Source organism: Anopheles stephensi, chromosome 3 (assembly GCF_013141755.1).
Source record: "Anopheles stephensi strain Indian chromosome 3, UCI_ANSTEP_V1.0, whole genome shotgun sequence".
Taxonomy (NCBI): Eukaryota; Metazoa; Arthropoda; class Insecta; order Diptera; family Culicidae; genus Anopheles; species Anopheles stephensi.
The window spans coordinates 88,130,013-88,150,062 of record NC_050203.1 but is presented as its reverse complement, the minus strand read 5'-3'; the positions used below and the strand labels follow the sequence as shown (position 1 = coordinate 88,150,062).

At 51.4% G+C, this 20,050-nt stretch overlaps 7 protein-coding genes across 15 annotated transcripts in view; 4 read left to right on the top strand and 3 right to left on the bottom strand.

Annotated features, from left to right (window-relative positions):
• The first annotated feature begins 11 nt into the window (after positions 1 to 11).
• Positions 12 to 2,246, top strand: LOC118514125 (mitochondrial import receptor subunit TOM40 homolog 1-like). Its single transcript, XM_036060710.1, has 4 exons — positions 12 to 403; positions 608 to 870; positions 954 to 1,183; positions 1,256 to 2,246. The coding sequence occupies exons 1-4, from the start codon at positions 223 to 225 to the stop codon at positions 1,581 to 1,583; spliced, it is 1,002 nt and encodes a 333-aa protein (XP_035916603.1). The 5' UTR covers positions 12 to 222; the 3' UTR covers positions 1,584 to 2,246.
• Positions 2,245 to 3,839, bottom strand: LOC118514126 (MOB kinase activator-like 3). 2 transcript variants are annotated; one of them, XM_036060711.1, is made up of 3 exons: positions 3,681 to 3,839; positions 2,807 to 3,608; positions 2,245 to 2,695 (listed from the first exon to the last, which is right to left on the bottom strand). In XM_036060711.1, the coding sequence occupies exons 2-3, from the start codon at positions 3,341 to 3,343 to the stop codon at positions 2,576 to 2,578; spliced, it is 657 nt and encodes a 218-aa protein (XP_035916604.1). In that variant the 5' UTR covers positions 3,344 to 3,608; positions 3,681 to 3,839; the 3' UTR covers positions 2,245 to 2,575. The 2 variants fall into 2 exon arrangements, with proteins under 2 accessions (XP_035916604.1, XP_035916605.1); XM_036060712.1 differs by having other exon boundaries at positions 2,807 to 3,603; positions 3,681 to 3,821.
• LOC118514119 (serine/threonine-protein kinase Tor) lies at positions 3,616 to 12,589 on the top strand. Its single transcript, XM_036060698.1, has 4 exons — positions 3,616 to 4,655; positions 4,731 to 10,639; positions 10,709 to 11,530; positions 11,589 to 12,589. Exons 1-4 carry the CDS (start codon positions 4,442 to 4,444, stop codon positions 12,288 to 12,290), a joined length of 7,647 nt encoding a protein of 2,548 aa, XP_035916591.1. The 5' UTR covers positions 3,616 to 4,441; the 3' UTR covers positions 12,291 to 12,589.
• A 5-nt stretch (positions 12,590 to 12,594) lies between these two features.
• LOC118514123 (pre-mRNA-splicing factor CWC22 homolog) lies at positions 12,595 to 15,803 on the bottom strand. The gene is made up of 2 exons (XM_036060708.1): positions 14,225 to 15,803; positions 12,595 to 14,149 (listed from the first exon to the last, which is right to left on the bottom strand). The coding sequence occupies exons 1-2, from the start codon at positions 15,639 to 15,641 to the stop codon at positions 12,678 to 12,680; spliced, it is 2,889 nt and encodes a 962-aa protein (XP_035916601.1). The 5' UTR covers positions 15,642 to 15,803; the 3' UTR covers positions 12,595 to 12,677.
• Positions 15,804 to 16,019: 216 nt separating this feature from the next.
• On the top strand, positions 16,020 to 17,731 carry LOC118514124 (nuclear fragile X mental retardation-interacting protein 1). The gene has a single exon (XM_036060709.1). The coding sequence runs from the start codon at positions 16,078 to 16,080 to the stop codon at positions 17,701 to 17,703; it is 1,626 nt and encodes a 541-aa protein (XP_035916602.1). The 5' UTR covers positions 16,020 to 16,077; the 3' UTR covers positions 17,704 to 17,731.
• Positions 17,667 to 18,373, bottom strand: LOC118514127 (mediator of RNA polymerase II transcription subunit 11). Its single transcript, XM_036060713.1, has 2 exons — positions 18,189 to 18,373; positions 17,667 to 18,102 (listed from the first exon to the last, which is right to left on the bottom strand). Exons 1-2 carry the CDS (start codon positions 18,259 to 18,261, stop codon positions 17,771 to 17,773), a joined length of 405 nt encoding a protein of 134 aa, XP_035916606.1. The 5' UTR covers positions 18,262 to 18,373; the 3' UTR covers positions 17,667 to 17,770.
• Positions 18,374 to 18,381: 8 nt separating this feature from the next.
• The window catches only part of LOC118514120 (rho guanine nucleotide exchange factor 7-like), a 36,934-nt gene continuing 35,265 nt past the window's right edge, over positions 18,382 to 20,050 (top strand). For 4 of the 8 annotated variants that reach the window (XM_036060700.1, XM_036060701.1, XM_036060699.1 and 1 more), the window contains exon 1: positions 18,382 to 19,164. The gene's annotated coding sequence lies outside the window, so the exon portion shown is untranslated. The remainder of the gene's footprint in view (positions 19,165 to 20,050) is intronic. The other 4 variants (XM_036060702.1, XM_036060705.1, XM_036060704.1 and 1 more) reach the window with 3 other exon arrangements.

Below are 20,050 nucleotides of genomic sequence, written 5' to 3'. Positions count from 1 at the left end.
TGTCAACAGCCATTTTGACGTTTCAACACACGTCAAGAGAGCACCAGCGCAAGAAAGGAACACACGAGTTTTCACACACGTAAATCACGAGAAATTTGCATCCGAATTTCGTGATCGCGTGTGAAAGCGTGCACCTTGTGACTCCGTAGAGTGTTTGTGTGTGTGTGTGTTCGAGAGTGAAGCTGCTTCTACGAAAGGGCCTGAAGAAACTACCGCCAAAAGATGGGTAACGTGTTGGCCTCCTCGAAACCGATTGCGGGTCCCGGTGGCCTTCCGCCTCCGATGCCTACAGAAGCTCTCTCTGCGGCCGGCGATGGTGGCAGTACGCCGGACAAACCATCGGGTGATGCAAAACCACTAGAAAATCCCGGCACGATGGAAGAGCTGCACAGAAAGTGCAAAGGTAAGCCTGCATTCGGTGGCTCCCGATGGGTTCCGAGAAAGACCCATGCCGCCGTGTATTGCATAACCACCGAATATTGACAGTTGCGTTTACATGGTTTATGTTTTTGTTCCTTTTTTCATTAATGCGCCTGCTCGGGCTGCTGTGCCTGGCTGAAATGCCTGTTCGCATTTCACCATGCGTTGGAACGGAACTGAAATGCAGATGTGATGCCAACAAACTTTGAAGGAGCCAAACTGATGATCAACAAGGGCTTGAGCAACCATTTCCAGGTTTCGCATACGATCAATCTGAATTCCTCGAATACTAGCGGTTATCGGTTCGGTGCGATGTACGTCGGCACGAAACAGCTTTCTCCGACGGAAGCGTTTCCCGTGGTGCTCGGAGACATTGATCCGTCGGGCAATTTAAATGCGAACATCATCCATCAAGTAACGCCGAACGTTCGGTGCAAATTCGCATCTCAGGTATAAAGGGTGGCCAGTACCCCGAACATGGCAGGCAGGCCGCTACGCTACCGGGTTTCAATACGCTTTTCGTACACTTTTAGATTCAAAGCAGCAAAGTCACGGCAGCACAACTTACTACAGATTACAAGGGACCAAACTACACGACCTCCCTCACTGTCGGCAACCCAAATATCATTAACAATTCAGGCGTGGTAGTTGCTCATTACCTGCAGGCCATTACGAACCATTTGGCAATGGGAGGCGAGTTCGCTTATCAGTACGGGCCGGCTGTTCCTGGTGGACAGATCGCCCTCATGTCTGCTGCTGCCAGGTAAGGGAGGTGAGATTTTATGTTTGGTGAACCGTAGTTTTATCGTGAATATTCACTCCTCCCGTTCGAAAGGTACGCCACCGATCTGTATACATGGTCCGGCACAGTAGGTGCGGCCGGTGTTCATCTTTGCTATTATCAGCGCGCCAGCGAGCAGCTTCAGATCGGTGCGGAGGTAGACACTAACTTCCGAATGCAGGAATCTGTGGCCACCATCGGCTACCAGGTGGACCTGCCAAAGTCGGACCTAGTGTTCCGGGGTATGGTGGACAGCAACTGGACGGTGGGTGCCGTTCTGGAGAAGAAGCTACAGCCTTTACCCTTTACCTTCGCGCTCAGCGGTATGCTGAATCACACAAAAAACCAGTTCCGGCTCGGATGTGGGTTGATTGTGGGCTAGGCGCTAGAAACATCTAGTTGAACCATCGATAGAGGAAGACATGTTAGACACGATAAAGCATTTCCTTTTCAACGATTCCGACACATTCTTAGAACTGGACTGGAAAAAAAACGGTGAAAACTGCAAAAGAGAATAGCATATAAACTCGTGTGCACCAACCAAGTAAACAAAGAAGAAAGTTACAGAAAAGCTACCACTACATCATATACTGAGCTGCTGGCAGGGAGGACGTAAAGTTACAAGAGCGAATCAACAAATATAGTTGTTGCACAAGACGGGCAAGCCCGCGCGTGCTTGTACGCTGTGCGTTGTACAAAGAAGCAGGTTTACATAGAGTTTATAATCGCCCGACTGCCCCTTGTGTAGCTTTGTTCCCGGTTTTCATTTGCCAGGAAAGTCCAGGGTAGTATTGCGTTTGTGACTGCCTGCGCCATAGTGTGTCAACAAAGAAATAAATGTTTCGTGAATGCGAGCCACCAAATGAAGGATCCGAGAATCATCTCCTGTACTGCTGCAAGCAACACGCTGACAAAATGGCAACACATCACCCTCTAACTCCTATTGCCGTGCGCCGATCGTTTCTCGTTTCAACGCCTACTTAGCTGAGTTAGAAAGAGAGAGAGAGAGGAGCAGTAGAATCTGCGGAGCGTTTTTTAAAAGGTATTTTACAGTCATTGATTTTTATTAAAATCTCTTAAAATCTTTACCAATCATTGTTTTCAGCTTCGTCTTCTTCTTGTTTGCACTTTATTTATCTTTGCGTTAATAGGGAGCCCCCACTTACAACTCTATTACACGGTCATCTTTCCCGGTGGTAGGTGGTTTGGCGGATTTGTGGCTTTTTCCTGTTTGTTTGGTGATTTGCATTGCGTTGCGTAGCGTTGATTTTGTTTGTTTATTTGCTGTTGGCCACTTCAGACGAGCATGCGACATCTTATCGTGGCGTGTGTTTGCTTAGCTGTTCGGGACACTCATCCTCGTATGCGCTCCGGTTAGTCTTTGCACATTTGCGCCGTCATCACCGCGAGCGGCTCGAGCTCTTTTGCTGACATCAGGTCGAACTCGGTCACGAAGTAGTAGAAATGTTTGAAGCAGGTGTTAACGTGCGCTTCCTACGCGGACGAGCCAATAGAGAAAGAGAGAGAGAGAGGGGTGGAGAGAGAGCAATATTTACCAATGGTTATGATGGTATTTATAAGTCTTACATCATTACAAGTACTTACTGCGCCAATACTGAAAATCCTATCGAAATGGTGTATGTAAACGTGCACAAACACCCGGAACAGTCGGGTAAGGATTTTTTTACACAAACTCGGAAACGTTTTGGGAAATGGCACGTCGGTCGACACGGGAAAGAGTGTCTCGTTGTTGATCTGATTCTCTACCCAATCCATCAGTAGCTCGATATACCGGGGGGCTGGCAATTGTATCGGTTTCTTGTACGTTTCACCGTCCGCCCAGAGGTACTCGTATTTCGCACCGCCGCTCATGGTCGGACAGGTGGTTTCGTTGCAGTACTCCGATATGGTGCCATATATGAGATTGATCCGGTTGAAGAAATCCACCACGTGCACTGCCAACCAGTCGTTCATGTTCTCGCCAGCTGGAAGCTTGACCACTTCCTTCAGATTTATGCCCGACTGCAGGCTGGCGTTGGCCTGCTTGTGCAGCGAATACCGTATCGTGCCTTGGGTGAATCGTTTCTTCGGCCGGAAAGTTTTCTCACGTTGAAAGAATTCCAAAAACCCGTTCAGTGCCATTCTCGAGGGCCGTAGTTTCGCCACAATTATGCTGTTTATTCTGTCGCTCTTGCGAGTCTGCTACCACACACACTCTACGCGTTCGGTCGAGGTTTGTTTGAACGATCGATAATAGGTATTTGTATCCGCACTCCCGAACTAGCACGGCACTGCAACTCGCGGAATCCGATTAAACGGGAACGAGCATTCTTTTTCGGGATCCCATCCCTGTCTGGCACTGTCTTTCTGCTTCTGCACACTCAGCTAGCTCGGTCCTGCACCTGTCCTGCCATTGTTGGCCATGAGTGTTAGAAACGATTATCCATCTTTTTGCACATACACCCTGCGGAAGCCTTACCACTTCTTTAAAGTCCGAGTTTAATCGGATCTTCTAAGCACCCCGTCGTGGTCCTATGTCGCCTATTGCCCGACGGGAGGGTTTAGAATTTATTGAACCCCTAACAACAAACACAGCAACGAGCCGAGCTGTGCGTGTTTTCTTTGCGTCGTGCTTTTCCTCTCAAGCCGCTCGCATCTGTCAGCGGCGAGCTGTCATCACAGGGGCCATTTTGACAGTAGTCGAGAGAAAAACTCGGCACGTAAGTGCTGCTGGCCTGTAAGTGAATTTTCCGTGCGGAATTATGCTGCAGACCGCCCTTTGCAGGTCTTAAGTATGGTTTTCTGCCAACATTGGCCACACTAGAAGCGGTTGGCGATGGAGTGTGTCGGCACGGTGCGTTCGCGGGCATCGAAATTAATGTTTTTCCGTGTCCATCAGGGAGTGAGTTGCGTGACTGCAACCGATCAGTGACGGTGGCGCTGACAGTCGATTCTGGTGCGTTTGCGTTTACGTGCTGTACAAGTGTGTGTGTGCGCGCTTGCGTGCGTGCGAAGGTGAGAATGTGTTGGTGTGATGTGTAATTTGTTTTGATGTTTGGCTTGGCGGCGGATAAAAACATAAACATTGGATCACTTTGAACGTACGGCACAACGGAGCCAGTAGGATCGCTATCGTTGATCAGTGCTGGCAAGTGCTGGCGTGCCCAACGCAAGGGAACAATAAATTTGACAAAAAAGCAAATTGAAATTAGCCGTGCGAGCAGCAGATAGCCATCAATCATGTCGATGGTAAAGGTGTTGCAGTTTGTGAACGGACTCAAGTCCCGCAACAAGGATGTGCAGAACAAAGCGATCAAGGATCTGTCGCTGTACGTCAAGACGGAGCTGCGCGAAACTCCGGACGATTTGTTCTTCGAGGATTTCAATCATCACATCTTCGAGATGCTCGCCAGTCCGGATAACAATGAGAAAAAGGGAGGAATATTGGCCATCGGTAAGCACTCGTTCGTTCGTACGAGCAAATTGGCACGGTTTTTTTTTTTATTCGTTCTCGTTCGTTTTGTTGTAGATTGTCTCATCAACGGTGACGTCGTGAATACGACGAACAAAATTTCCCGCTACTCCAACAATCTGCGCAACCTGTTGCCGGTGAGCGACGTCTGCGTGATGGAGTTGGCGGCCAAGGTGCTGGTAAAGCTGGCCTTGCTACCCGGCTCCAACGGTGCCAGCTCGTTCGAGTTCGACATAAAGCGTGCCTTCGAGTGGCTATCGGAGGAACGGGTGGAAAACAAGCGACAAGCGGCTGTGTTAGTGTTGCGCGAATTAGCCGTTGCTATGCCAACCTTTTTTTACCAGCAAGTGGGAAGCTTCTTCGACCACATCTTTGTCGCTATAAAGGATCCGAAAGCGGCCATTCGGGAAGGCGCGGGCCAGTCGCTGCGTGCCGTACTGATCGTGACGTCGCAGCGCGAAGGAACCAAGCAGAACAACAACACCCAATGGCACATGAACTGTTACGATCAGGCCTTTGAATGTTTGCGCGATACGGTGGGCCGAGAAAAGAATTTAAACCGCGACGATCGGGTGCATGGTGCGTTGATCGTGTTTAACGAAATCCTTCGCTGCTCGCATGCGGCTTGGGAGAAAAAGTACGTACAGCTAGATAGCTTACATGTCGAACAGAAGCGTACGGTTCGGGGACAGCGAGAGGACGAGGCAGCGCGTGGCTTCTTTCCACGCATTCGTGTGCCTTTTATGGAGAAGCTCGGAAGTCATTCGGGGCATGGTTCGGTTAGCTACAGCTCGCGCTACTACGATGTCGTGACGGATTTGAAGTTTTTCCGCCAGAACAACAGTGTACAGGAGTCGGCATTGTATCGTGCGTTGGTGAAGGAAAAGTATGACACCATTTGCCAGGCAGTCCTCGACCAGCGTAGTTCGAAATCACCCTACGTCATCCAGACACTGTTGACCATCTTTCCTCGCTTAGCAGCATTCAATCGGGAGGAGTTTGTGAGGCTGCATCTGCGTACGGTGGCAAACTATCTGCTAACGTTACTGCGGAGCAAGGAGAAGGAACGGAATGCTGCATTTATATCGCTAGGGTATATTGCCGTTGCGGTGGAGAAGGAAATCGAACCGTACACGAAGCGCATCATGGAACTAATTGGCAGCGCACTGCCACCGAAGGACACACCGAGCAAGCGGAAAGTCCCTGTAGATCCGTCAGTGTTTATGTGTGTGATGTTGCTAGGACACGCGCTCAAGGGTGGTATAACGCACGAGGTGAAGGAAATCATAGCACCCATGCTGTCAACCGGGTTGAGCCCTGCGTTGATCGTTTGTCTGCGGGAACTGTGCGAGACAGTGCCGCAAGCGCAGCCCGAAATCACGGCCGGCCTGCTGAAGATACTGTCGTATGTGTTGATGAACCGCCCGCTGCCCCAATTTATCGTTCCCAAGTCCCATTCGGTAGCGTCGCCAGCGTTTTTAAGCACTCTGGAACAGCAGCATCAGTCGCAACCCACACAGCAGCAGCAACAAGTTCACGATACGGCAACGATCGTGTTAGCACTGCAAACGCTAGGAACGTTCAGCTTCGAAGGATGCAGCCTGCTGCAGTTTGTGCAACGCTGTGCCGATCACTTTCTCAACAGCGAGCAGCAAGAGATCCGCATTGAGGCAGTTCACACGTGCACGTTGCTGTTAAAGCTGGCCCTGCAGGCAGCCGACAGCAATGGGAATGACGTTTCCGAAACGCTCACGCAAACGCTCAGCTCGGTGCTGGAGAAAATTCTAGTCGTTGGCATTACGGACGTGGATCCGGCTGTTCGTCTGCGAGTGTTGAAATCATTGGACGAAAGCTTCGACACCCAGCTGGCCCAACCGTGGTTCCTCAGCTCGCTGCTGGTTACCATTCACGATGAGGTATTTGAAATACGCGAGCTCGCGATCATCATCATCGGTCGGCTGGCGACGATAAACCCTGCCTACGTAATGCCGAGCTTGCGCAAGACGATGGTCCAGCTGCTGACGGAACTAGAGCACTCGGGCGTTAGTCGCAACAAGGAGCAGAGTGCGAGGATGCTGGATCATCTGATTGTCAGTACGCCCAGGTTGGTGGCGTCGTACATGCGCCCGATACTGACGATACTCGTGCCAAAACTCAAGGAACCGGATCAGAACCCGAGCGTAGTGTTGAACGTGCTGCGCGCGATCGGCGACCTAGCCGAAGTGATCGGTGGGCATCATGTGCTGAAAAAGTGGTCGGACGAACTATTGCAGCTACTGCTCGACATGCTGAGCGACGCGGGATCCACGGAGAAGCGTGCAGTTGCGCTTTGGACCTTTGGACAACTAGTCAGTGCCACGGGACAGGTGGTCGTACCGTACAACAAGTATCCGAACCTGATAGACATATTGATAAATTTCCTCAAAACCGAGCAGCAGCTGTATGTGCGCCGGGAAACGATCCGCGTGCTCGGACTGCTTGGGGCGCTCGATCCGTACAAGCACAAGATGAACCGCGGGCTGATCGATAGCCAGACGAGCGCCAACATTCTTATCTCCGTCGACACGAAAAGTGACGAGCCGACGGATCTTTCTACGTCAGAAATGCTGATCAACATGAGCACGCAGCTCGACGAATACTACCCTGCGGTGGTAATATCGACGCTGATGAAAATCCTTCGCGATCCCACTCTGTTCAACCATCATCTGAGCGTTGTGCAGGCGATCACTTTCACGTTTACCAGCCTGGGCATAAAGGGTGTGCCGTATCTATCGCAGGTGCTGCCCTGCCTGTTGCGGAACATCGTCACTGCCGAGATGAACCTTAAGGAGTACCTGTTTCAGCAGCTGTCGACGTTGATATCGATCGTGAAGCAGCACATTATAGGCTTCATGGACGATATCTTCGAGCTGATCAAGACCTTCTGGACCACCGGCAATAGCCAGGGTGGAGGCGGCGGTGGTGGAGGTGGTGGATCGACGTCGTCGACGACCTCAACAGCTTCGTTGCAACCGACCATCATTAACCTGGTGGAGAAGATCGCCATCGCGCTTGGATGCGAGTTCAAGGTGTACCTGCCTCAGCTGATGCCGCAAATCCTGCGTGTCCTGTTGCACGACACCTCCAAGGATCGGGCCGTTACGGTGAAGCTGCTGGGGGCGATGCGCAACTTTGGCAACAATCTAGACGACTACCTGCATCTGATCATACCGGCCATCGTGAAGCTGTTCGAGCCGATGGACATTCCGCTGAATGTTTCGATCACTGCACTGCAAACGATCAACTATCTCGCGGAGGTGCTGGATTTTACCGATTTTTCTTCACGCATCGTACATCCGCTGGTGCGCGTGCTGGACAATTATCCCGAGCTTCGGCCGGTAGCTCTCACGACACTTTGCTCGATAATGATTCAACTGGGACGCAAATATTTGGTGTTCGTGCCGCTGGTAAACCGTGTTATGATCAAGCACAAGATCCCTTCGGTTGAGTACACGAAGCTGCTGACCAAACTGCAGAACAATAGTACGCTTGCGATGGACGACGAGTTCCGCATACGACAGGCGCGGAATCGCAATCGAGAGATTTCGCTCCCGAGTGACAGTACGATCAAAAAGTTTCCCGTGTCCATGTCCGATCTGGAGGCAATGTTTAAGGCGAATCGGCGCGTCTCGAAGGACGATTGGTTGGAGTGGCTAAGGCGGCTAAGCATCATTTTGCTCAAGGAGTCGAAAAATCCGGCACTACGATCGTGCGCCACCCTGGCGCAAAACTATCCGCAGCTTCTGAAGGACCTGTTCAACGCAGCGTTCGTGTCGTGCTGGTCGGATTTGTCGGACAAGTTGAAGCAAGACCTCGCCCACAGCCTCACACAAGCGCTCACAGTGCAAGACCTACCCGAAATCACGCAAACGGTGCTGAACTTGGCCGAATTTATGGAACACTGCGAGAGCAATCCGCTCAAGATCGATTCGAAGATTCTGGGCGAGCGTGCGATGGAATGCCGTGCGTACGCGAAAGCACTGCACTACAAAGAGGAAGAATTCCACCAGACAGAGGAGCACCACCAGTCGCTGTTCGAGTCGCTAATCCTCATCAACAACAAGCTGCAGCAGAAGGAGGCTGCGGAAGGGCTGTTGGAGTACGCTGGCCGGCACCGTTCCAGTGCGGAGGAGATGAAGGTTCAGGTGCGATGGTACGAAAAGCTGCACAGCTGGGAGCAAGCACGGGCCCTCTACTCCGAGAAGCTAAAGTCCAACCCGAACGATCTGGAATCGCGGTTGGGCGAAATGCGTTGTTTGGAGGCGCTGGGTGAGTGGTCCGCGCTGAACGCGGTAACAACGGAAAACTGGGACACGCTCGGTTCGGAGGGACAAAGCAAAGCGGGCCGATTAGCGGCGGCCGCCGCCTGGGGTTTGCAGGATTGGGATGGGATGCATCGGTTCGTACGTTGCATTCCGGAGGACACGCAGGACGGTGCGTTCTATCGAGCCGTGCTGGCGGTGCATAACGAACAGTACGAGTTGGCGCAAAGTTTGATCGATTCGACGCGTGATCTGCTCGACACGGAGCTTACCGCCATGGCCGGTGAGTCGTACGAGCGGGCGTACGGTGCGATGGTGTGCGTGCAGATGCTGGCAGAGCTGGAGGAAGTGATCCAGTACAAGCTGATTCCGGAGCGACGGGAAACGATCAAATCCATGTGGTGGGACCGGCTTCTCGGCGGCCAGCGGCTCGTCGAGGATTGGCAGCGTGTGATTCAGGTGCACTCGCTGGTGCTGTCGCCGAAGGAAGACATTCGCACGTGGCTTAAGTTTGCCTCGCTGTGTCGCAAGAACGGCTCGTTGAAGCTGTCCGAAAAGACGCTCGTCATGCTGCTCGAGTACGATCCGATGCAGAATCTGAGCGAAGCGCTGCCGATCGATAAACCGCACGTAACATTCGCCTACACCAAGCATCTCCATATGGCCGGCTACGTGAAGGAAGCGTACGATCACCTTAATCGCTTTGTCGCTTCGTTCAGCCCGCAAGCGTTCACGGCAAGCAGCGGCGCCGGTGGTCAGGACGACCTGAAGGACGAGAATAGGCGGCTTTTGGCACGGTGCTTCCTCAAGCTGGGTCTGTGGCAGAGCAGCTCCACCAGCGGCAATCTGCTGAAGGAACATCTGGTGAACGGCATTCTCGTGTGCTACAGCAGAGCGACCAAACACGACTCGAACTGGTACAAGGCGTGGCACAACTGGGCGTACATGAACTTCGAGGTGGTGCAGGCGAAGAAGCAACAGGAAGAGTACACGAAAAACCCGGGCAGTGCGGCCGAGCGTACCATGATCAAGCACTACGCCGTACCGGCCGTCCGTGGTTTCTTCCAGTCGATCAACCTTTCGCAGGGCAATTCGCTGCAGGACACGCTGCGGCTGCTCACACTCTGGTTCGATCACGCCCAGTACGAGGAGGTGTACGAGGCGCTGGTCGAAGGGATGCGCGTGATCGACAAAAACACCTGGCTGCAGGTGATACCGCAGCTGATAGCCCGCATCGACACACCGCGCAACCTGGTCGGGCAGCTGATCAACTACCTGCTGACGGAGATCGGTAAAACGCACCCGCAAGCGCTCGTCTATCCGCTTACGGTCGCCTCCAAATCGGCCCCAGTCACGCGCAAACAGGCGGCTCACAAAATTCTCAACAACATGTGCGAACATTCGAACACGCTGGTCAATCAGGTGTTGCTGATCAGCGAGGAACTGATCCGGGTGGCGATCCTGTGGCACGAGCAGTGGCACGAAGGACTGGAGGAAGCGTCACGCTTGTACTTCGGGGAGCAGAATGTAGAGGGCATGTTTGCGACGCTGGAGCCACTGCACGCGATGCTGCAGCGCGGTCCGCAAACGCTGAAGGAGTCGTCCTTCAATCAGGCTTACGGGCGAGATTTATCCGAGGCGCAGGAGTGGTGCAGAAACTATAAGGCAAGCCGTTGCTGCTAGCCCATTCGTTACATTGATTTCATCTCACCCCATATCGTTTTGTTTTTGCAGAGTACGAAGAACATTCGCGATTTGAATCAGGCGTGGGATCTGTACTACCACGTGTTCCGGCGCATTTCGCGTCAACTGGTGCAACTGACCTCTCTGGAGTTGCAGTATGTCAGTCCGAAGTTGCTGGCATGCCGCAACCTGGAGCTGGCCGTCCCCGGCAGCTACACACCCGGCCAGCAGCTGATCTGCATAGCGAGCATCGAGACGAACCTTACGATCATCAGCTCAAAGCAGCGGCCGAGGAAGCTATGCATCCGTGGCTCCAATGGCAAAAACTACATGTTCCTACTGAAAGGCCACGAAGATTTGCGTCAAGACGAGCGTGTGATGCAGCTGTTCGGGCTGGTCAACACACTGCTGCTAAACGATCGAGACACGTTCCGACGCAATCTAACAATTCAGCGATATGCGGTCATCCCGCTCAGCACGAACTCGGGCCTCATCGGGTGGGTACCGCACTGTGACACACTGCACAAGCTAATCCGGGATTATAGGGACTCGAAGAAGCTGATGCTAAACCTCGAGCACCGGATCATGCTGCGGATGGCACCGGATTACGACCATCTGACGGTAATGCAGAAGGTCGAAGTGTTTGAGTACGCGCTCGACCAAACCAAGGGTGACGATCTGGCCAAGCTGCTCTGGCTGAAGAGTCCTTCCTCTGAGCAGTGGTTCGATCGACGTACTAACTACATTCGATCGCTTGCCGTGATGTCGATGGTGGGTTACATCCTGGGACTTGGCGATCGCCATCCGTCGAACCTGATGTTGGATCGGTTGAGTGGAAAGATTCTCCATATCGATTTCGGTGACTGTTTTGAGGTAAGCAAACGTCGGGGACTTTTATCGGCGGCTTCATGTAGCGCTTCTACGATTGCAGGTTGCGATGACGCGAGAAAAATTCCCGGAGAAGATTCCCTTCCGGCTGACGCGCATGCTCATCAACGCGATGGAGGTGACCGGAATCGAAGGCACGTATCGGCGTACCTGCGAGAGCGTAATGCACGTGCTGCGCCGTAACAAAGACAGCCTGATGGCGGTGCTGGAAGCGTTTGTGTACGATCCGTTGCTGAACTGGCGTCTGCTGGATTCGGATCGACTGCGCCGTTCGAAGAATGCGGGCGATATGGACAGTGTGACGGGCAGCATGCAGGACGATTCCATCCTGAGCTACAATGCCCGAAGGGACGCTCGGTTGAACGAGCTAAATGCCGGCAACGGGGGAGCAGCGTTGCCAGTCGGTGGGACTGGCCCACCATCCGCCACTGTAAATGTTCCTTCTGGCGGTGCGACTGCCGCCATTCCCGTGCCCTCTGGTGCGGCTGCTTCGGGCGCCTCAGCTGCTGTACCTGCAGGAGGCGATGCGCCGGATGGGAACTTCCCGGCCCAGCAGAATCCGGTCGATGTGACGAACAAAAAGGCTCGTGCGATTGTGGACCGAGTGAAGGACAAGCTGACCGGTAAGGATTTCGGCAAAGCGGAACCAGTGGCCGTCAATCGACAGATCGATCTGTTGATTCAGCAAGCAACGAGTAACGAAAATCTCTGCCAGTGCTACATCGGTTGGTGTCCATTTTGGTAACGAACTCAACTCCCAGGTGTGTGTGTTTATGTGTGTGAGTGTATGGGATATCGGCCTTAATGTTTCTTTGTTCAGGTATCTGTAAATAGTGCTTCAGTGGGCCGGTGTTTTGTTGGATCCTTGGTTGTCCTTCGATAATTTAACAATATGCAAATGATGCCTAATGTTACATAGTTTACAGTTCTGTCGACAGTTATGGTTTAAATTTACGTCGCTTACACTCTATATACAAAGCCCGAGAACGATTAATAATGAAACAACCGTATGTAATAAAACAAGCAATAGGAAGAGGAGACAATGCAGATCCGCTTATGACACGTGAAAAAATGTATTTCTCGCAAACAATTAGCAGTACACGTCAATTTAAGGACAGACCATCATCGGCACTCAACGGCGCTGCCCGTGTCCGCGATCACGGTGATCCCGTTCACTGCGATCGTAGTCGCGTTTGGGTTCACGGTCACGGTCACGGTCTCGCTCACGATCCCGCTCACGATCGCGACGTTTTTCCGGCACCACCTCATCCCGATGATGCCTCGAAGCTGGTTCGCGACTGCGACTATAATCCTCCTGACGACGTTCATTCGGCGGGTGTCTTCCTGCACGTCTTTCTCCCTTTCTCGAGCGATCCTCGTCCTGCTCGAGTCTTCTATCATCTTCCCATTCTTCTTCATCATTTCTATTCTTTTTCCCCTTTGCAGTGCGATCGGCGTCCCGTCGTTTACTGTCCTTCGTCTTTTTATCCGATTGCTTTCTCTTTTCAGCTTGTTTCTTCTGCTTCCTCGAAGTGTTTTCCTTCTCTTTAAGCTTTCTTCTTCTCTTCCGTTTGCTTGCTTCTTTCTCCGATGCAGAGCTGGAGCTGGAGCTGCTGCTGCTGCTGCTGCTGCTGCTACCGTCCGAACCGCTCGACGACGAAGAGGACGAATCGGACGACGACGACGATGAGCTATCCGAATCGGAATCGGAACTGCTGGAATCCGAATCACTCGAGCCGCTCGAAGCAATCGGAGCAGCGGGTAATGGTTGAATGACGGGTTTCGGGGCGTGCTTCAAAAAATCGCGCAACTCGTCCGTCAATCCACCGAGCCCGATCGAGGTAAAGTAATTGATGGCGAAGCGTGTGTTTTTGGGGTTGTCGCGCGGAAACAGGCCGGAGAACGGTTCCTGCAGCGTTGGATCTTTGAGCCGAGCGTTCAGCTTGAACAGGCCCATGTACTCGGCGAGCTCTTGGAACAGAATTTTGATGAATATGCGGCTCGAGCTGGTTGTGTCTTCCTCGTTTAGCCGGATGCACTGCAGCACGTCCCAGCCGATCGAGTCAGTAAACAGAAGATGGGCAAAGAATTTGCTCACGTTGCGCAATCGGTTCGTGTCCAGCCTGTGCGTCGTCGTGTACGTGTCTTGGAAGATCTGCTCGAACGGTGCGATATACATTTTGTTGATCATGCAGAACCGTTGCGCCAGGAGCCCGTAGAACTTTTCGTACGTGCGCTGCTCGGCACAGCAGTCGAGAAACATGTGACACAGTTCCTGCTCCTGGCCCGGCTTTAGTTCCATCTTCATCAGCTTGTGAGCGCACTCCTCGTAATCGAGGCTGGAGTGAATCGTTAGGTAGATGGTTCGTCGCAGAGCAATGAGATTGGTTTCCGTGTTGTCGATGATGGTGTCCTGCTTTTGTTTGCCACCTTCACCCTCGTCCGAGTCACTGCCGGCTTCGTCGTCATCGGAATCGCTGTCGCCGCTCGACGAGTCACTCTTGTCGCCATCGTCATCCTCTGCGTCGCTGCCGAGTATTTCTCGGCTGATTTCTTTGTATTTTGCTTCGTTCGCTTCATACTCCGGGTCCACCTTGAAGACGTCTGTAATGAGGAGCGGGAAAAAACATCTAATTAGACCGCAGCCGCCTATACACGAACAGAAACATGATTGCTTACTCAGTATGTCCTGCGTATCGGTCGCTTCGTCCAGCATTATCAAGTGGGTGAACTGGTCGTCTTCCTCGACTAGCTCGAGTGCATCCGCAACAGCGACATGATCCTTGAATCCGTCCTTTCTGATCTGAAACACTACCTCGATCATGTACTGCACCCGTTTGTCCAGCTTGCCTTCATGCAGAATGTTTTTAAGCATTTCAAAAATCGCGTTTATGCCCTTTCCCGACACCTCCGTCAGCTTTTGGCCGACCTCCTTCAGGAACGCGATCGCCACCTCCACCGAATCGTCGGTAGGATTTTCAACAAGCAGCGTTAGAATTTCCAGAGCCAGAATCTCGTGCGCCACGCGTTGATTGACCAGGTGCGCCACAAAGCGAGAGGCGGAAAGACAAATCGATTTATCATTCCGTCGGAATCCACGCTTGAACTGGATGACCAGACGCTGCAGCAGCAGCTCGCCAATGTTCGGGAACTTGGAGTTGATGATGGCCACGAGCGCCGCATAGACGTGCGTGAACGTTGGGGAAGCCGCCTGCGCCTGGATGATGGAACGGCACAGTAAACCGCGTCCACGGATTATGTTTTCCCGCAGCAACTCGCGCGTAATCACGCCAATGTTGTCCACGTTTACCTTGTTGATAAAGCCATGGATTGACTTCTTCAGTGCTTCCCACGAAATGCGCTGATAGGCCGCGGACGATTTGTCCGTAATTTCTGCCTGCATCATGCGCAACTTGGCCGGTGGTATGTATGCTCCCCCCGTTTTGGACGTCAGCAAGTCCACCGTTTTGCGGATCGCCGGCTTTTCATTCCGAAGCAATGATTCGTCACCTTCCTCCTTTGCGTGCTCGTCTTTAGCCTTTGCGCGGTCGTCGTTGCCCTTAGCAAGTTCTCTCCTTCTGTAAGCGTCATCGTCTCGACGGTTATTGCGGCGTCGATCACGAGAACGAGATCTTGAGTGGGAGCGCGAGTAAGAGCGGGACCTTGAATCAGAACGGGTCCGGTGCCGTCTGCGGTTTCCTCCATGGCGACGACGAGATCGAGACCGACGTGATCGGGACCGGGATCGGGACCGGGATCGGGACCGGAACCTAGAACGAAACCCCGAACGAGATCGTCGCCTCGAACGGCTTCGAGCATCCCGCAGGTCGCGTCTTTTGCTGCGGGATTCATATTCCTTGTCGATTTCGGAACCATGCGAGCGGGAGCGGGAACGTGATGGAGAAGAGGAATGATCCGAGGCCAGTTCGCCTTCCTCTACCGTGTCGTTCCGTCGAGTCACGACGGATTTCAATCGATTAGCTGGCGGGCTGGCGCTTCTTGACAGCTCCCGCTCCTTATCCTCTTTAGCTGTTGCTCCGGTATCATCTTTTTCTGTAGATGGTATTGCCACGGTAGGTTCTTCAATGTCGGGCATCGCGTGATAACGCACTGTAAACACCTGCACAGAATAGTGTCGAGTGGCAGAATAGGATAATCTTGCCTTTTTACTCCAAAACTAACGCGTAAACAACTCGTGTTCTGTTTTTCACGCTTCTTCTTTTACCGACTGACTTTCGCACTGACGCTAGCTGTCAAAATCTACTGTCATTTATGTCACAAGTACGGAAAATAATTCTCTTGGAAGGACATAATTACGATAAAGTAATGCGATAAGGAGAGGAAATAGTTGCAACCATTAAAATTTACCTTCATTTTAATACTGGTATGAAATTAAAAAAATGAATTGGGTGATGAAATTGTCATACCAAAACGGAATTCTAAAGCACGTTTGGCAACACTGCTCAGAATAAGCGGCCGAAAAGTTTGTAAACAAAGCAGCTGTCGACTACAAACGTGCTTCATTTCTCACGATGGCGGAAGCAGATAAGCAGTTTCTTTTGCCACCGCCTAAATTTAAGGACGAGGTAAAGAAAAGTCTCGACAGCTTTAGCCGTCACCTAAATCCTCATTTCTCAACACCGAGTGGAATGCTGCTAACGCGCGACAAGCAGCCGCCTCCGATGTACGGGCCACGTGGTTCTACCGTTCCACCGCGATTCTTGGGCAATCCACGGAAACGACCAGCAGAAGGATCGCCTTCGAACCATGGAAACAATCGGCAAATGCAACCGGGTGGATTTCAAAGTAATTACAAAGGAGGAAAACACAACCGTCCACCCCGACCGCCGAACAATCATGGATTTGATAAGGAGGTGAAGCCAGAATTGTTAGTTTTGGATTGGAAGCTGTGGTGCGAGAGATGCGACATTAATTGCCGTTCGGAAGAAGAGTATAGGCAACACCTGTCCAACCACACACCGTGTACCGTGCCGGGCTGTAAGTTTGTTGGACACCCGATGATCATGAAGAGACACGAGCGCCAAACGCATCGAGATGATGGTGGCTCGAAAGAACCTGCGGTGGGACCTTCAGCAGAAGAGATTGAGCAATGGAAAGAAGAACGCCGCAAACGGTACCCTACGAAACAGAACGTTATTCTACGGCAGCATGCACAGGAAGTGCGGTTCAATCGCGGTGAACGTATTGAGGAAAACAGGGATCGTTTTCCGAAACGACCTTCAGCGACGAACGATGAAGCTCGTGAGAACGGCCCAAGAAGAGACAACGGTCCTCCCACGGCCAGGTGGAAACGACCGAAGGGTAGAAAACGGACATTGAGGCCAGCACCGGTGCCGGTGGTTGAGGAATACCCGGGTAGAATATCATTCAAAGGAACTTCATTGTTAAAAGACTATAAAGATCCGCCCGTGAATAGCTTGACATTGCTTGGAGACTATGGATCAGGAAGTGAAAGTGGATCAGACGACGAAGAACTAGCGAATGAAGCGGTAGAGAAGCCAAAAGCATCGATCGAACAAACCAGCACCAAACAGTCGATCGTGGAATCAGAAAATGTGCTTAGCGAAGGCGAAATAGTAGGCAATGAAATAACTAACAATGAAATCAACTGTAACTTGGATGGATACACACGACCAGTAATCGAAGTAGAAACTGAGCCAATTTCTACAAAAACGGCAAACGTTCCCAACAATACTGTGGAAATTATCGACGAAGCTAATCAACAAAAACCGCAAATATGTGTTGCTACTGGATCGTCAAAAAACACCAGCACGGAAGAAAACTCCTCTCAACAAATATCGAAAAATAATGTTCCTAATGGACCATCCACAAGTGTGTCAAGTTCTTCAGCAGGAATACGACCGAAACAACAGAATCCCAAACGTGGAAACACTTTCAAAGCTGAACTTGTGACGAAACGCAACAGACCTTTGCTGGACTATTCGAAGCTTCGCCGATCCAATCAGAACACAATGTTGGAGAAATTGCTCGATTCAGACATCCGGCATGAGCGGAACGTGTTGCTTCAGTGTGTACGACATGTAATAGTGAACAAATTCTTCGGAGTAGGACAACCGAAAGAAAAAAATGCGACGGCACCTGATGTTAGTAATGTTAGCCAAGATGCCAAGGAATGAAATACATGTTTTTTTTATTGAATATTTATGCCGGATAACTTTACTGTGTCTCTATGCTTCTCTCTCTTTACAGCATAACACCAGCCGTGCTCGATGAGGCATTTTGTCCAACGCGGTTACTTTGCATTCGATTGGCCTGTATGTAGCGCATTTTGCACTCTTCCAAGTCCTTTATGCGCGACTTGACATGCTGAATGCGGTGCCAAGCCATTTGCAGTACCTTGGCCGATGCGTAACCAGAACCCTCGTGGGGTTGTCCAGTGGACACTTGCGTGAGATAGTTGATTTGTTCGGACAGTTTCGTCTCGACATTGTTGAGTGACTTAAGGAACTGATTAACGTTTGTTTCGGTAGCCTTTTGACTCGTCTTTTCTTTGCTCAGCTCCATCAGTGCGGCTCCTGCAAAGGGAGGGGGAAACGCGGGTTGAATGGGGCAAGCGAAGCAACCGGTTGCGCACAAAGAGCTTCTCAGGCGACTTTCTTACCGGCACTTTGCAAGCACAGGATCAATTCCCGCTCGATGTGATCCAAAGCTTGTATTTTGTCGATCGCAGTCATCGTGACTATCTCCGAACTGTTTGTGTGGTGAAGCAAATGTAAACAATCCTCCCCAAGCCGACACCGACATCTGTCAAAAAGCACGGCAGTGGAAATGATGGCAGCGCAGGCAACACTGCCACCATCTGACAGCTGGGCAGCTGGGCAGAAATTAATCACACACAAAGCACAGCAAAAGAACTTCCGTCGGTACTCGTCACGTTCCGTAAAAGACGGGCGCGCGCGGTGTTGTTACTTTTCTTGGTTCTTGGTGTCGAACCGTGTAAAATGTCGTGCTCTGTGGGAAGATGAACATTTCTGTGGCTAACCGACGCGGTAGGTCGCATTTTAGTTTTTCGTTTATTGCCGCTACGTAAGTACGTCCGAGTGTGCAGAGTGTTTTCGGCTGCCGACCGACCATCCGCACCCGGGTGGGCGTTTTTCTTCTGTCCCGTTTTGGATCGTGCTCGGCGATGAAGATAGCTGCTGCTGTTTTAGCCTGTGATACGCCTGTGAAAGCAAAAGTTTGTTCTACCGTTCAGCCGGGAGTTTCACCAAGCCGAAGTGCAGTTTTTACAGTGGTTCGCGTGAAAAAAGAAGCAATTGTGTTCCAGTGCGTGTTGGAGTCAGTGATTGTGTCGGGGATCGCCGCTGTCCTGGACAGAAAACACAAACATAATTAACGGGTTAAGCTGAAGCTAGAGGGCGGGCAAACGCCGACGAGCGCCGCAGATACAGGGACATGGTCGGACGGAAGATCGTGTGAAAAGCGGTGTGCGGCAGTGAAAAGCGGAAAGAAAATATTTTTGGGTGTCAGTGATCTTGTCCTTTAGTTGGTAGTGAAGGTGGTGGTGGCGGTGGTGGCGACGGCGGCAAAGAAGCTGTATTGACTGAAGGAGATTTTTCACTTTTCCTCTTCCCAATGTAAGTGATGCTAATTATAAATCTGGGTATGGGAATATTTTATGCTTGCTTTGCCTTTCGGCAGGGGACCCCAAATGTCTAAGGCCAGGCAAGTGTGTCTTCCTCGTTTGGAAAACGCTTCGCTTCACTTATCCTTTTTTAGCAGCTTACGATCAAACACCCTTTTGATAAGAAAGACGTCCAAAGGCAGCGTCCAAAGTGATGGATTCGATTGATTGGCCAAGCGAGTGACACAGCTTCATCGATGATAAGTACAAAGGCAAACACGCGCGCGATTGATCGTTGAACCGTTGAAAAAGCGACCAACCTCCTTTTTCGTTGCGAGATGATGTAGCTGCGTTCTTTCTTGGTGAAGATCAGACGAAACAGAGCAGCAGTGATCGTATCATCGATGTTGTTGCTCGGTGTCGTCGCCGGATGGCATTGGACATTTGCCTCTGTGTCGCCATGAAATTTATTTTTCTATTTATAGTAACGATCGAGAGTCAAATGAATCTTTGAAAACGTGGTGGCCCTGCACTGCGATCCTAGCGCTGCCTCCTCGATGGGGGCACATAACATTTAGTAAGCAGATCAACGTTGTCGGGTGGACAAGAAAAAAAAAACAAAATATGCCCCTTGCGACCCAGAGAGTCAAAATGTCTACGACTAGCGGAGAAGAAGCGGCGTCCTTCTCCCGGATTGGGAAATGCATGCACGTGAAACCAAGATTTGAATTCACAGCTCACGCTGAGTGCTGGTTTATTGCCCTTTGGAGCGTTATGCTGTAAAAAGAGGCATCAACGGGATGGTCGATCTGCACCATTCCCGATAAACACCAGATTACCGATGCAATCGGGTGCTCGGGTCATAACGCACCGGCTGCTCTTCTGCGCAGGAGACAGAA